The following is a 14156-nucleotide window of genomic DNA, read 5'->3' as shown; positions in this document are numbered from 1 at the left end:
AATTTAGAAAATATACATTTGGCACTAAGAAGTGATAAATAAAATAATTTCAAGAATATACTTCAGAATACATTTTCAAAATAAAACAGCTGTAATCTTTGATTTATAATATCAACTTTTAATGAGATTCATATAAATCGTATGACTATCGTTGCACAACAACCAACGTTATCAATAACATAGATTTATTAAATTGTTATCAAATCTGTATTAATATTAAATAACACTAATAGTGTTTCAGAGTTCCCGCTACAAATTTATTTATAATCATTCTTGTTTTTAATTTTTTTTAAATTTTATTCTCCATTCTCTTTGTAAGAATTTAACTGGTTCATAAAATACTTTATAACTATTATGTAATATAATTAATTGAATAGCTTATGTAGATATTTTGACAGCGTTCAGAATACAAATTGTGAATTTAACAAATAATTTATCATCATTTCAAGGTAATTATTTAAAATAAAATAATAATATAATATATATTATATAATCATGAATAAATAATCACAATTTTTGCGAATAAGTGTTTTTATTATTGTTAACAAACTAATTATTCATTTTTGTTTATATTTAGATGCCAAAAGTAAAAAGAAAGAATGATGAAAATGTATGTCCTAGAAAATATTCTCCTAAAGTCCAATCAAGACCTGTAAAAAAACCATTCAAGTTTGATATTAAAAAGATTTTAAAAGAGAGACAAGCTGACAATGAGTTTTGGAAGCAAAGTGCTGAACTCGATGAAGAAATAAAAATTGTTGAAGATTTGTTTCAAAAAGAAATAATAAAATCTAAAAATATTCCAAGTTCTAGTAATTTATCAATGAAAGGTTGGGTTATATTTGATCCTTTAAAGTTTAAAAATAAAAATGTTGTCTTAAATAAAATGAAGTCTCATTCAGAAATTCTTCTTCGTATGTCTGTTGAACAAGATGAATTGAAAGCTAATATTATATTCAATAATTTATTTAATGCCAATTGGTCACCTTGTATAAAAGTATGTATAGTCATTCATTTAGATAAATATGTTGGTTATTACATTAAAAATTTCTTAGGATATAGAAGATTTATTCTTAAATTGGGGAGCTGATTTATCTACCTTGACGAGCAAACCATTTTTAAAATCTACAATAAGTAACCATGAAAACTTTCGACGTCATAATTTTGAATTAGTGATGACTTTAATAGCTCTTAATATTACCAAAAAAAATCATTCTTTGTCAAATGAAGATTTGTTGAATTTAGCTAAATATACTGTTACTATTTCATTTGACCATTTTTGTGGACAAATGATAAACATAATAAAAACAATTTTTACTGTTTGTATTGAGACAGCATTTAATGTAGATGATGAGACCGGAATAACTGCATATGCTCAAGATTTATACAGTCTACACAAGAAAAGTGACTTACTAAAGATACTTGTTGATTTATTTTTACCATTAGAAGGACATTCCATGAAAAAGATTTATACCTATATCACATTTAAATTATATAAGCATTTTTTAGAAAAAACAAATATTAACTCTTTCCCATCAAGTTTTAAAGATTGGTATGTCATTTAACACTATTCTAAGTTCTTTTAGTTTAAATAAGAGATATTAAATCCTTATATATTATTATGAGATATTTTATTTCTTTTATTTGTACCATTTTTATAATTTAATTGTGTATCATTATCAAAACCCCAAATCTATAATAGTCAAATGTCTTACATTTTATTGTGTTTTCTGTAAAATTTACTCTTTATAGGTATTTATTTATTAATACTAAATGTATAGAGTTTATTAAAAATACTATGTTAGTAACTCTTTGGTATAAATTACCTTTTTTAATTCTAATTTAAATGTACACAATCTAAAAAAAATTTGTTACTTGATGAAAATACTTTATGATAGTAGGACTTCCGACTACTAACAGTAGACTAATGTTTTCTATGCTATATAAAATTTGATGTGATAGTTAATCTGAATAAATTTAAATAAAGTAATTATGAAAATATAATTATAATTTAAACAAATTTTTATAGGTTTGTTCAAGATATGGTGAATAAAGAATATTTTACCAAACATCCAATGAAACTATTGCAATATGTTGTTGATTTACTAGAACACATTGTAATTGTATTTGATTTATATCAAGACGAAGAAAAATTAAATTCTATGTATAATTTTTTATATGCTGCTGCTAGACCTTCTGGTATAACACAATCCTTAAAAATAGTTAACACTTTAGATCAGTGGCGATTAAGACTATTTCGTCTCCATGTCAATCGTAAGAAAATTATTCAGGATTAGAATAAAGAACGAAAAAATGTAATATTATGTTTATAAGTATTATTCAGTCTTTATTTTTATATTGAGTTTATTAGCTTTTAGTTTCTTTAAATTTCTAATAAATTACGAAATTTATATAAAATTTTAATGTTTTATAGTTAAAATAAGATATTATTACTATATTAATTTGTGGTTCTAATTTATTCTGAGTATATTTTTTATCAAACAATGGTTTCTTACTTTTTGTTTTTCTAGGTATGTCTCACTTTAAGCTAATTATATCACATTACTGATTTTATTTTGTTTCAAATTTTTGATCTTTTTAATTAAATTAAAAATTGTTTTATTTGAAAAAATAACTATGGCTTAAAACTGCAAAATGGACCAAAAATGTGTACAAATTATTTTTACTAGCATTATATAAATTTTAAGAGTAACAGTTGGAAAAATAGTTCAAAGATTATCACAATATAAGGTGTATAGTGATGATAAGAAAGTATTAACGAGCAATGATGTGAAAAAAAGGTGGAAAGAGTATTTCGAAAAATTACTGTGAATGAATATCCAAGAAAAACGTTAAAGGTTACCTTGTGTAATGTAACAGACTGATGGATTTAATTAGTGAGAAAGAAATATTAAAGGATATGGCATTAATGAAAAAAATAAAGGAACAGATGAAATGCCAGTAGAAGTATTGTAAATATTAGGCAGTATTGGTTTAAGGTAGTTGAAGGATCTTTTTAATAAAATCCTTTTAGAAGGGCAAATGTCAAAATAGTAGTGTGATGACGATATTTAAAAGCAAAAGATACATATAGGAATGTAGAAATTATAGAGGCATATTAGCTTTTGAGTCATAGTGTATAGATTTGCGAAAATGTAATAGAAAGAAGAATAAGAGAAGAAATATAAGTAACTAAGAACCAGTCAGGTTTTTTTCCTGGAAAGTCAATGTTAAAACCAGTTTTTAGTATGAGACAACTAATAGAAAAGAAGAAAAAGCTATGTGTGATATTTATAGATTTAAAGTATTTATTTTTTATATTGATGGATGAAATTACTAGAGAAATACAAGGAGAGGTGTCGTCATGCATACTGTTCCTGACAATATAATGTTAATAGAAGTAAAATGTGAGGAAATTAATCAAAGGTTTGGAGATCAGCTATTGAAGGAAAGGGATTAAGAATAAGTAAGAGTGTGAGTTTTGGTCGGTTGACAAGAGAATAGAGCAGAAACTGGAGAAAGTAGGATAAGGAACTAACATACAAGAGAGAATATAGGTGTAGCATCAATTGAGGATAAGGTGAGAGAAAATAGACTTAGATAGTTTGTTATGAGAATAGAGGTAATGGAAATTAATATTGAGGGAATAAGAGGTGAAGGAAGACCAAAAGAGATAGTGAGATTTTATTAATGTGATATGAGGTTTTTTATTATATGTGTAGGTGATGTGGGAAGTTGTGTCAAGTTGAAGTTTAGGATAAGAGTGGCTGTACCCATGTAGTTGGGATAAAGATTTACAAACAAACCACCCGCTATTAAACATAGAAATTTAAATCATATTTTTACAGTTAATTTAACTGGAAAATAAAATTTAGTGTTCTAACATGTTATAAAAAAAGATAATCAACTACTGATAATTCCTTTAAAATCTATGCATTGACTTATGTTTCATATAAATCTCATTAAGGAAAAAATTATTTCAATTTTGAATAACATCATTAATTAAAATCAGTTGATTGTTTCATTACATTTATATAATATATAAATAATACAAATTATGTATTAATGAAATCCTAGCTACGTTTTTGATGAAGTTAGAATTGTTATTAAACAACTTTAGTTCCATCAAGTAATTTTTACAATTCTGTGGAATGTTAAAAAATAATAATAATTTTAAAAACCATGAACTTATATTTATTATTCGAATGTATGAATTGATTTATCAATTAAAATGAAAATATAAATTATTTATAAATCAGTTTTAATTTTACTTGTCTTGCTGACAAGTAAGCTACATAAAATAAACAATAACTTTTAAGTAGTAAAATATATGATAAATATTTTTCTTATATAATACGATTAATATCACTTATATTAATATGTTCAAAATTATAAAATGTATTAAAAATTCAATCACTAGATGATCCAGAACCTCTTCTTTTAGAAACTAAAAAAAAAACTATTATTTAATTAAATCAAAAAAATTTAGCTAATCAAAATGACATAGAATTAGTTACAATTATTTTTAACAATAGAGATAGCATTATTTACTGCTTATCTCGTGTTAACTGATATAATTAAAATATTGTCCAAGTGAACTATTTATAATAATCATTATTATTCTTTTATTGCTGATAGTTAATTAATACTCTTTACTTATGAAATAATAATTAAAATGTTATATGTAATTGACAATAACTTACAATTATTTAGTAAATGGTGATTGTTTGTTTGTTTGTTAGATTTTTGCTTAGGTATAGCTCCGCCAGATGGATTAAAACATAGTAAAGAGTCTTCTCTTGTAGATACTTCTACATTATTTAATCTTGAACTTAATAATTATTTTTATTAAAAAATGTAAATTATATTAACTATAATTAAATTTAACTTTGCTAAATTTTAAATCTTAAAAGAAATTTTCAATACAAAAAATGTTTAACATCAAATCACATTTAAAAATACTATTAAACAATTGTTTAAGTAATAATATATATTTTTAATTAATTTCTACAAGTAAATATCAAAGTCAAGTGGAAGTTTAGAATAAGAGTGGCCAACCCCAAATAGTTGAGATTAAGGCAAGGAAAAACAAGAATAATTTCTACAAGTAAATTTGTAAATAAATAATATAACAATGAAACTCGACAAATTAAAAAAACTGATATAAAATAGTTTTTTCTTAATGGTATGATAATAATTAGTAATATTTATAAGTATATAAAATATTTGTGATAAAATATTCTAAAATCACTTACTTGGATAAAAATTGTACATAATTATTTCTTGCAGAAGTATTATTAATCAAATGGTTATTTGAAATGACCACATTATTTTGAATTTCTTTATGAAGTTTTGCTCTAGGAAGTCTTAAAATGACTGAACTTTCATTAGAAGAATCAGAAAAGTCCAATAAATGTGAGTCACTGCATGTCTTGGATTCTCTGAATACTAATATTGATTCATAATTATTAGAAAGAACTAAACTATGTACACAAATTTTATAATTATATAATATTTAAAGTGTTTTTTTACCTGATTTTGACTCAAAAACATTACACTTTAATTCTTTATTAGATTTCAAATTATTGCTGGATTTTTCTAATTGTTGAAAATTTTTATAATTTTCTAAGTTTTTCTTTTTAGGTATATCAAGATGAACTTTTTCACACATTATCTAAAAATTTAATTTTACTTAGAAAATATAAAACTAATTATTCAATAAAAATAACTAAAAATTAATATTATTTAATAACACTTACTAATTTTTAAATTACTTAATTAAGTAAAATACTAACACTTTGTAATCTAATTTAGTTTACAAAATATATAAGTTGACAGGCATGTCATTAAATTTAAGAATCAATTTATTTTGAAATTTTTGTAATTTGAAGAAAAAATAAATTATGTACATAAAAAATAGTTATTCAAAAATAAACAAAATAATAATATAAAAATTTCCATAATAAGCCAATTTTACTGTCTATTAATTTATTAATTAATAACACTTTCTGAGAAAATCTACCGAAAAGTGAAAAAATAAAAATAATTTTTTTACATAGTCTAATAGAAAAAACAAACTTAATGTTATAATCCTTATAGTTCTATTTGAAAACTCATTGAATTATTGTGTTTTAAAATTATAAAAAGTTAGATTTAATATAATGCTTAATAGTTTTTCAATCAAATTTATTAATGGAACACTTGTATTTCAACTAATTTGAAACAGTTAGTTAGTTTTATAAAATAAAATAATGGAAAAATCAATTTAGCACCCTCAACATTTTTATTTTAGTTGTGGCTATGTTTCTATTCTCAATTTATGTACCTGATGTCCAATTAATTTATCAAGTGGTACTAAATCTTCACAAAATTCACAAGGTAATTTCTCTACATTTTTTTTTTCATTTTCATCTTCATCAGAGCTAAGACTTAGATTATTTAAATTAATTTCACTTTCATTACTGCTTTCTAAATCTAAAGGCGGAATTGGATAATTATCATTGATACTATTTACATTTTTATTCTTAGAATGTAAAATATTATGAAATGTAGCCAAATCAGGACGGCATCCAGTCTAAAAAATATAATAATTTTTAATTTTTATAAAAAAATAATGTATAATGGAAACCAAAAGATTTTATCATATACAGAAAGTCCATAAGCAATATTTTGGTTATTATTCTGCAATATAGGTTCTTGTTTATCTGGGGTTATAAATAAAATTAATAATTAAATAAAGGAATTTTTTTTGTATAGGTATATTGTATGGAAAGGGTTTGACTTTAACTTTAAAAGCAGAAAATAAAGGTCCAGATACTGAAAATTCTACATCTTAAAATTAATGCTTAATTTACTTCATGTAAGACTAGATTTTCTGAGTTAATCATTTTGTGACAAAATTCACAAGGCAGTTTAACACCTTTCAACACATTCATATCAGAAAAATGATTACAGTCTTCTACGTTATTTACATTTTTCAAATTGATATTTTTTGCATGTTTGTTATGATCAGACTTTTGAAGTATTCCAGAAATAAAATATTCTTCATCTGTAAATATAATTATAATTTAATCAAATCATTTTTTAATTAAAATGTGTATAAATTTCCATTAAAAATATCTCATATTCTTAGATGTCATAAAATACATAATTGATAAAATTACTTTTTAATTGTAATAATTATTAAGATTATATATTTAAGTCATTATTAACAATCATAAATTATATACCATTTGATTGATTTGTTTTTTTTATAAATGCTTTTCTAGAGTCATCATTATTGTTAAGTGTATTAATTTGAGGTTGATCATTGTTACGTTTAATAGGCGAAACTCTATTAACTGTCATGAATCTTGGATCATTTAATTTTAAAGTAGGCCTATTAGACATTTCTGTATGAGTGTTTGGCACTTTTTTTGATAATGGTGGATATGCCGCCAAACTTTCTGAGCTATCATCAAGTATTTGTTTTGTAACTAAAATTAAAATTGTTTTGTAAAATAGACAGTAAAATAACAATTTTTTTTAAATATTTCATAGAATGTTTTTTTATTTTTTAAAACTAATATCATTGAATCTAAAACTACTGATTCAAATATCTCAAGATTATTAATAAGGGAAAAGATAATTTTATTCTATTATAATTTTTACAGTTTTTAAATTAGCCATGAGAAACTCTACTTGGAGAGCCCAATATTAGATTATTAATTAGGGTTGCCATTCCTCTTGCCAACAATAGATTAACCACCCCCCATTCAGTTTAGTAAAAGTTTAATAGTTAATTAACCTACCCAACCCTATGCTTTTATCTATGATGGACCATAGAACACATAAAAATCAACTATGAATATCAAGATAAGATAATAATCAAGATAAGTTTTTGACATCAAAATTATTATTTTTTACCATTAGGAATTATTTTCATTTCATGGTTTTTCTTATGAGTTTCTAAATATTTAAGCATAATAAATTGTCCACAATCATTGCACTTTTCAGTGCGACTACTACACATCTCAATATGTTCAGGTAATTTAGAAGCTTCAGTTTGTATGTTACAATAATCACAAGTAATTAGGCGACTCAAACAATGATTTATCTATAGAAAAAAATAATATAAATCTTTAGAATAGAAAAATATTGTAATTATTAAAAATTAATTGAATACTTTATGGGATTCAAGATCTATTGCTTGAAGTCTTTGAAGACAGCCATCACAAGTTACATTAATATGCAGAGTTTTTAAATGATCTTCAAGTTTGATTGTAAGGATTGGTTCATCACATATTGGACATAATTTTAAATTTCGATAGCAATAAGCTGAATGCATCACATAGTTAACAACTGGAATATCTCTTCGACTGTAAACATAAAATATAAAATTTTCTAACAAAATAATATTGAAATTTTAGATGCTTATGTTAAACTTAAAAGCTATTGCTTGTGCTAGAAAGGATAAAAAACCTACATTACTAGTGAAAATAGAGAAAGGAGGCTAGGGAAGGCTTAGCACTCCAAAAAAAAAAAATTCATTACAGCAGTGTTCTAATGAATTTTTTCATATCTACATTACGCATTATCAACTAAACTTTTATTTTTAAGATTTATGCATAACATGATAAAAGCTATACACTATGACTATATACTATAAGTGAAAATAATGTACTTTTTTAAAAAATTTTTATACATATCCTTATTTTATAAAAAATAAAAGAGTTAAATACATAAAGTAAAACAAAAATTCATATTTTTTTAATTTTCAGGAGGTATGATATTATATTACATCTTGTTTGTTTAACAAAATTCTATATATTCATTCTAATGTTCAGGAATGAAATCCTTCTTGTAATCATTATTTCTAATAAACCTTACTTAAAAGTTTTATTTTTAATGGTTGTTATTTAATTTTGTTTATATAATCAGTACTTTAAAAAAATAGTTTAATGATTTTTAGCTAACACATAAAAAACCAGTATGATAATATGTAATTGTTAACTCATTCTTAATTGAAAAGAAACTTTTCAAAACTAATTATTTAATTTTTTTTTAATAGGAAAGTTTGAAACATCAGCATAAAACTGAAAACATGGATGTATCAGTAAATATTTTAAATATATAATAACACACTATTTTTCTAACAAATTTTTGGATAATGTGCAAATGAATCAATTATAACACTAATATTAAAATCTACATTATTTAACACAAAAATGAATATTTAACTTATTGGAAATATTTAAAAATTCTTATATTAATAAATTTTACTATAAACAAAATCCATGGTCAAAAACTAAAATAATTTTATCAGCCTAGTCAGTAATGCTTTATGTCTTGGTGTGTAATTACCGAAGTTTAATTTCTTATTTTTTGGTTATGTAAGTCTTCCTTTCCTCTCTGGCATAAGCAATAGCTTTTGAAAAGGACATTAAACATAAGTAAACATTAACAATAGGATAAAGACCCTTAACCAGACTGTTAGAAATTACAAAGATTTTTTTCTTAATTATAGAATAGACTAGAATTTCTCATGAATTAATGAGGTGAATGGAATTTTTTAAGAGTGTTAATTATAGAGTTATAAAAGTATTTTATTAAGTGGAACTCTTCCCTAATCCTAAATAATAACTACAAAAAAACTACTTATAATAATAAAGTAATTTGACAAATACATAGGAACTAGGATAATAAATAAAAAATAATTTGGCTTGAAATTATACAGTAATTATCAATTCATGTTAGGTCAACGTTTAGTTACAAATGACTGACTCAAACTGGAAAGATATTATAATTTTTATATTTAAAGTTATAAAAAATTGTAATTAATTTATTTTACTATAATAATTAATATTTCAAAATTAAAGCTTTTAAATATTAGAATATTAAGTTATACTAACAGCACTTGCTGCTAGCATCTAAATAATAAAAAATGATTTTTTTTATCGCTAATAAAATGTAAAATATAATTATAATTATAAGTTTATCTCATCAAATCATTCTTAAAATAGATTAAAATAAAAATTGTATAAATAATTTAGTAACTTACCAATTCGAACAATATTTAACATTTGCTTCTTCTTCATTTCGACTCATTCTTTAAATAAAATAAAGGTAAGAGTATACAAATATATATGTATATTCTACTCTTCAGTTAAAAAAAATAAATACAGAATAAAATATCTAATTTTGAAAACTAAGGCTTAGTTTTAAATAACTTAAGATTATTTTTGAACATCCTAACATTCAAATATTTTAATTTAAACGTAGTATTTTAGACAAACTATGATAACATAATTCGACATACGTCAAAGGGAGCCGCACACTCTACCAATATCATTAAACAGTTAACAGTATCACTGATTTCCAACAGGTTGAATATCAACTTTTAGCTTCGATGCGAAGCTGAGAAGGTATTGGTTTTACTATGATGTGTTTTTTTTTTTTGTGTCTGTTACCACTTTTTCTCAGCTCTCACCGAACTGATTTCTTTCAACGATACGTCAAAAGATCACAAATCGTATCTAGTCGAAGACATTACCCTTAAAAATTGAAAAAAATTCCCCGTAAATGGGGGAAACCTCCAAAAAAATTACAAATTTAAAAATCACTAATTTTCGAAATTTTTTCAATTTTTTTTACTTAAAACTGCCATAACTTTTTCAAAAATGAACAAATCAATATAATTCTTTTTTATATAGATGCATGATATCATTACCTTTCATTTGGTATATTTTTTATTATATGTGACCCTTTACTTGTTCACAGAGGGGGATTTAAAATGACAAGTTTTTCACAAAAAATTAATTTTTTCAACTTGATTTTTGAAAATGTTCCGGAAGGTCTGACACTTTTATATATATTTTAAATTAAAGCTAATGTAATATACTTTATCATGAAAAAAAAAAAATTGACCTCTGGACTTGTCTTCATGGTGAAAATGGCTACCGATGCTATTTTTGTGTGAAAATTCTCGATTTTATAATTTGCATTTTTTACTTTGAAGAGCTATAACTTTTAAAAAAATGAATGGATCAATACAATTTTTTCATGAGAAGTAGTATTTATATACATCTTTCATTCTAGATATTGTTTTTTTAAATCGGACCATTTCCCTATATTTGAGGGGGGTACAAATCTAAAAAATGCATGTAGAAAGTAGAACTTTTTCAACTTAACTTTTGAAAGTGTTCCGGAAAGTCTGAAACTTTTATATATATCTTAAATTAAAGCTAATGTAATTTACTTTATTATGAAAAAAAAAAATTTCGGACTTTATTTTGCCTTCACGGTGAAAATGGCTACCGAATGCTATTATTGTGTGAAAATTCTCAATTTTATTTTTTTCATTTTTAAATTTGTAATACTATAACATATTGAAAAGTGTATGGATCAACATAATTTTTTTATGAGAAATAATATTTTTTAATAATCCTTTTTTTATTTGACATACTTTATCTTAATCAGGATATTAATAAGGTACTAGCAGATCATGTAGCTTTTGGAATAATCCACCATTTTTTTTTAATTAAACACTATCTAAAGGTTAGCATCGAAGCGTTTTTTTTTTTATAGTGATTTTAATCACAGTCAGATATCATTATACTTGATCTAACTATGCCACGTCACCACTGTGCCGCGAACCCCCTGTGCTGGGTTTTTTTTTTTTTAATTAAATAATCATTTAATTTCAAAAAGAAAATTTTTAAAAGGATTTTGTCGTTCTGAATTCGCTATAGTTAAACGTGTCATTTCAACTTACTGAACTGTTTCAACATATAATTATTGAACACATTCTATTAAAATTTTGGTCTAGTGCATTAATTATCATAATTTTTATAGCAATACAAAACTTTTTTTTTTTGCTGGTATTTTTACATTAATATATGTAAATCTATATTTTTGATTAAATAAATTTAAATAACTGATCATCTATATAAAAATATTTAATAAACCAACCAAATTATTAACTACTAACCCAAAAATACAAATTGTTATTAAACTATTCGATTGTATAAAAACAATTAAAATACTATTCGATAGTTTAAAATATTCGAAAATGCCCATCACTAGTATTTATGCGAAACATGAATTTTCTGGAAAAAATATCTCAGTGACATATATTACTGGAACTGTATAATTACGGAAACCTTAAAAGCCGGACTGTAGAATTTAGGATTGTAAGATCTTGGACCTTATAAATAAGGAAAACAAAATGCCTAGACGTATATTACCAGATTGCTAAATTTCGTAACTTAGAACGCCGGACTATAGAAATCCGGAAAATATTGTTATAAGTAGTTCTCAATTTACTCTCTTTCCAAATAGTTTTATTTCATGAATACCTACTGAAGAACGGTGTTTCGGAATACAATTCCGAAGCACGGTCAAAACAAAAAAATTATTATTAATTAGAATATTGACCATTGTGTTTTAAAACTAATATTTTATAGTCCTACAAATTGAATTTTATGTTAAATAGTTTTATAGTTTTAAATTTGTAATAAGTTTTATAAAATATCATAAATGATAAATGGACTAGGTTTTCTTTGTTCTTGATTATAAACATCATTTAATTGTACAGAAACTATGATTTTTAATAACTGTTATTTATCAAATTGAATTATTAATTTATATAATTTAAAAAACGAATACTTGTTTAACAAAATAAGTGATAACTAAATTCCCTAACAAGCATTTGTAATACAGACGGAAGCGCGTATTACAGTCAAACAGATTTCAACCAAAAATGACATTGATAAGATTAAGCTCATAAATTATTGTGTTATTAAAAAAAACTTGCAATTATAAATGATTCTGCTGAAAAAAATATTTCAAAAAATATAAAAAAATGTGAACTATGGTTTTGTCATTTTTGGTTCGTTTCTTTATTAAGTCTTTATTTTTTCTAGTTTTAACTCCTACTTGGGGATTTACTGTTTCTTTACTAAGTGAAAGTGAAAAAAAATTATTATTATATTTTTTAGAGTTGCTAAAAATATTTTTCATATGTAACTATAAATTGAAGGTTGCCCCCGACCTTAAAATCCTGGGTATATATCCTTGATTTATATTATGTATATTAAATACATTTTTAAATATTTTAGGCTATAAAAAAAGTATTATTGACATAATATTGTCTCACAACGCATCATATTACAATTAAGGCTATGGATATGACGCACTAAAACCTGTATTTTATACGTATTTTGATTTATCAGATATATTAAATATATGTATGTGTTAAGTAATTTGTTAAAAATATATATTGAAAATGTTTTACTAAAATTTGTAAACGTTCACTAAAAATGTTAATAATTATTAAAATGACCCAAATTTTGTTAACTAAGTACTAATGTATTGGCCCTTTAAAGTAATGAGAAAATCGAAATATATGAATAGAACATTTTTAAATTGAGCTCTGTGATTCATGAATAATTTTTTTTATTTGATTTGCACCATGTTCTTGAGTACTACGATAAATTATTAAAATTCCTAAATCTAGGGTTATTATTTAATTAGCTATAACTAATTATTATAATATTAAAGTTATAATATTCAATGTCACGAGATATTTTCTTTAGACTAAACCATATTATCATACTCATAAAAACCAAAGTAATAAAATTTATTATTTTGGTTATTATTACTAATTGTTAATATATATTCTTTTATTGGCGAAAGTTGCAAGAGTTAGTAACTATAAATAGTTTTAGTATGAATAATTGGCTACTATTTTCTTACTTTAAATTATTATTTTTTTTTAAGAATTGTTTTGTTTTGTTTAACAATATTTTACGTTTATTGAAATCACATATTTTTTGTTTTTCATTTTTTAAAAACGTTTTGACAAAATCTTTTGTTATAAACGTTATCCTTAACGTTTTCATAAAAGTTAAAATTTTACATTAGTTTTTTTTATAAAACTGGTTACTCAAGGGTGGCATTTAATTTAAATAGTGTATACTTAATTATATATACATGTTATATATTTAAGCTATCTGATCCTCATAGGAATGAGACGTAACAGTGCCTATTCTACAAAAACAAATTGTTAGTAGAAGAGCTCCCAATAAAAACGTCTGAATTAAATGCTTAATTAATAATTAGACATGTCGGTATAATAATAGTGTTTAGTTTGAAAAAAAACAGACAAAAAATTTGTA

The 14156-nt window shown here is 23.3% G+C and overlaps 2 protein-coding genes across 5 annotated transcripts; one reads left to right on the top strand and one right to left on the bottom strand.

Annotated features, from left to right (window-relative positions):
• The first annotated feature begins 209 nt into the window (after positions 1-209).
• Positions 210-2586, top strand: LOC126895077 (uncharacterized). Its single transcript, XM_050666558.1, has 4 exons — positions 210-449; positions 578-997; positions 1056-1552; positions 2030-2586. Exons 2-4 carry the CDS (start codon positions 578-580, stop codon positions 2295-2297), a joined length of 1185 nt encoding a protein of 394 aa, XP_050522515.1. The 5' UTR covers positions 210-449; the 3' UTR covers positions 2298-2586.
• Positions 2587-4199: 1613 nt separating this feature from the next.
• Positions 4200-10332, bottom strand: LOC126895073 (TRAF-type zinc finger domain-containing protein 1-like). 4 transcript variants are annotated; one of them, XR_007701587.1, is made up of 10 exons: positions 10040-10325; positions 8165-8357; positions 7906-8095; positions 7230-7475; positions 6855-7048; positions 6326-6574; positions 5533-5674; positions 5324-5448; positions 4704-4831; positions 4207-4447 (listed from the first exon to the last, which is right to left on the bottom strand). XR_007701587.1 is itself a non-coding variant. In XM_050666544.1 (10 exons), the coding sequence occupies exons 1-10, from the start codon at positions 10084-10086 to the stop codon at positions 4410-4412; spliced, it is 1632 nt and encodes a 543-aa protein (XP_050522501.1). In that variant the 5' UTR covers positions 10087-10326; the 3' UTR covers positions 4207-4409. The 4 variants fall into 4 exon arrangements, 3 of the variants coding, with proteins under 3 accessions (XP_050522504.1, XP_050522501.1, XP_050522502.1); XM_050666544.1 differs by having other exon boundaries at positions 4207-4459; positions 5256-5448; positions 10040-10326; XM_050666545.1 differs by having other exon boundaries at positions 4210-4447; positions 5256-5448.
• Between the last annotated feature and the right edge of the window lie 3824 nt (positions 10333-14156).

This window comes from Daktulosphaira vitifoliae, unplaced genomic scaffold, assembly GCF_025091365.1.
Source record: "Daktulosphaira vitifoliae isolate Bord-2020 unplaced genomic scaffold, ASM2509136v1 Scaffold_1, whole genome shotgun sequence".
Lineage (NCBI taxonomy): Eukaryota > Metazoa > Arthropoda > Insecta > Hemiptera > Phylloxeridae > Daktulosphaira > Daktulosphaira vitifoliae.
This window is presented reverse-complemented; position numbering and strand designations above follow the sequence as displayed.

Excerpts from the sequence above, each read along its gene's own strand:
- LOC126895077 (XM_050666558.1), top strand. The coding sequence starts at position 578 with ATGCCAAAAGTAAAAAGAAAGAATGATGAAAATGTATGTCCTAGAAAA. Across the intron at positions 998-1,055 it reads ATTGGTCACCTTGTATAAAA|GATATAGAAGATTTATTCTT; the intron begins GTATGTATAGTC and ends AAAATTTCTTAG. Across the intron at positions 1,553-2,029 it reads CCATCAAGTTTTAAAGATTG|GTTTGTTCAAGATATGGTGA; the intron begins GTATGTCATTTA and ends AAATTTTTATAG.
- LOC126895073 (XM_050666544.1), bottom strand. The coding sequence starts at position 10,086 with ATGAGTCGAAATGAAGAAGAAGCAAATGTTAAATATTGTTCGAATTG. Across the intron at positions 8,358-10,039 it reads GTTAAATATTGTTCGAATTG|TCGAAGAGATATTCCAGTTG; the intron begins GTAAGTTACTAA and ends TTATGTTTACAG. Across the intron at positions 4,460-4,703 it reads TCACCATTTACTAAATAATT|TTTTTTTTTTAGTTTCTAAA; the intron begins GTAAGTTATTGT and ends ATTAAATAATAG.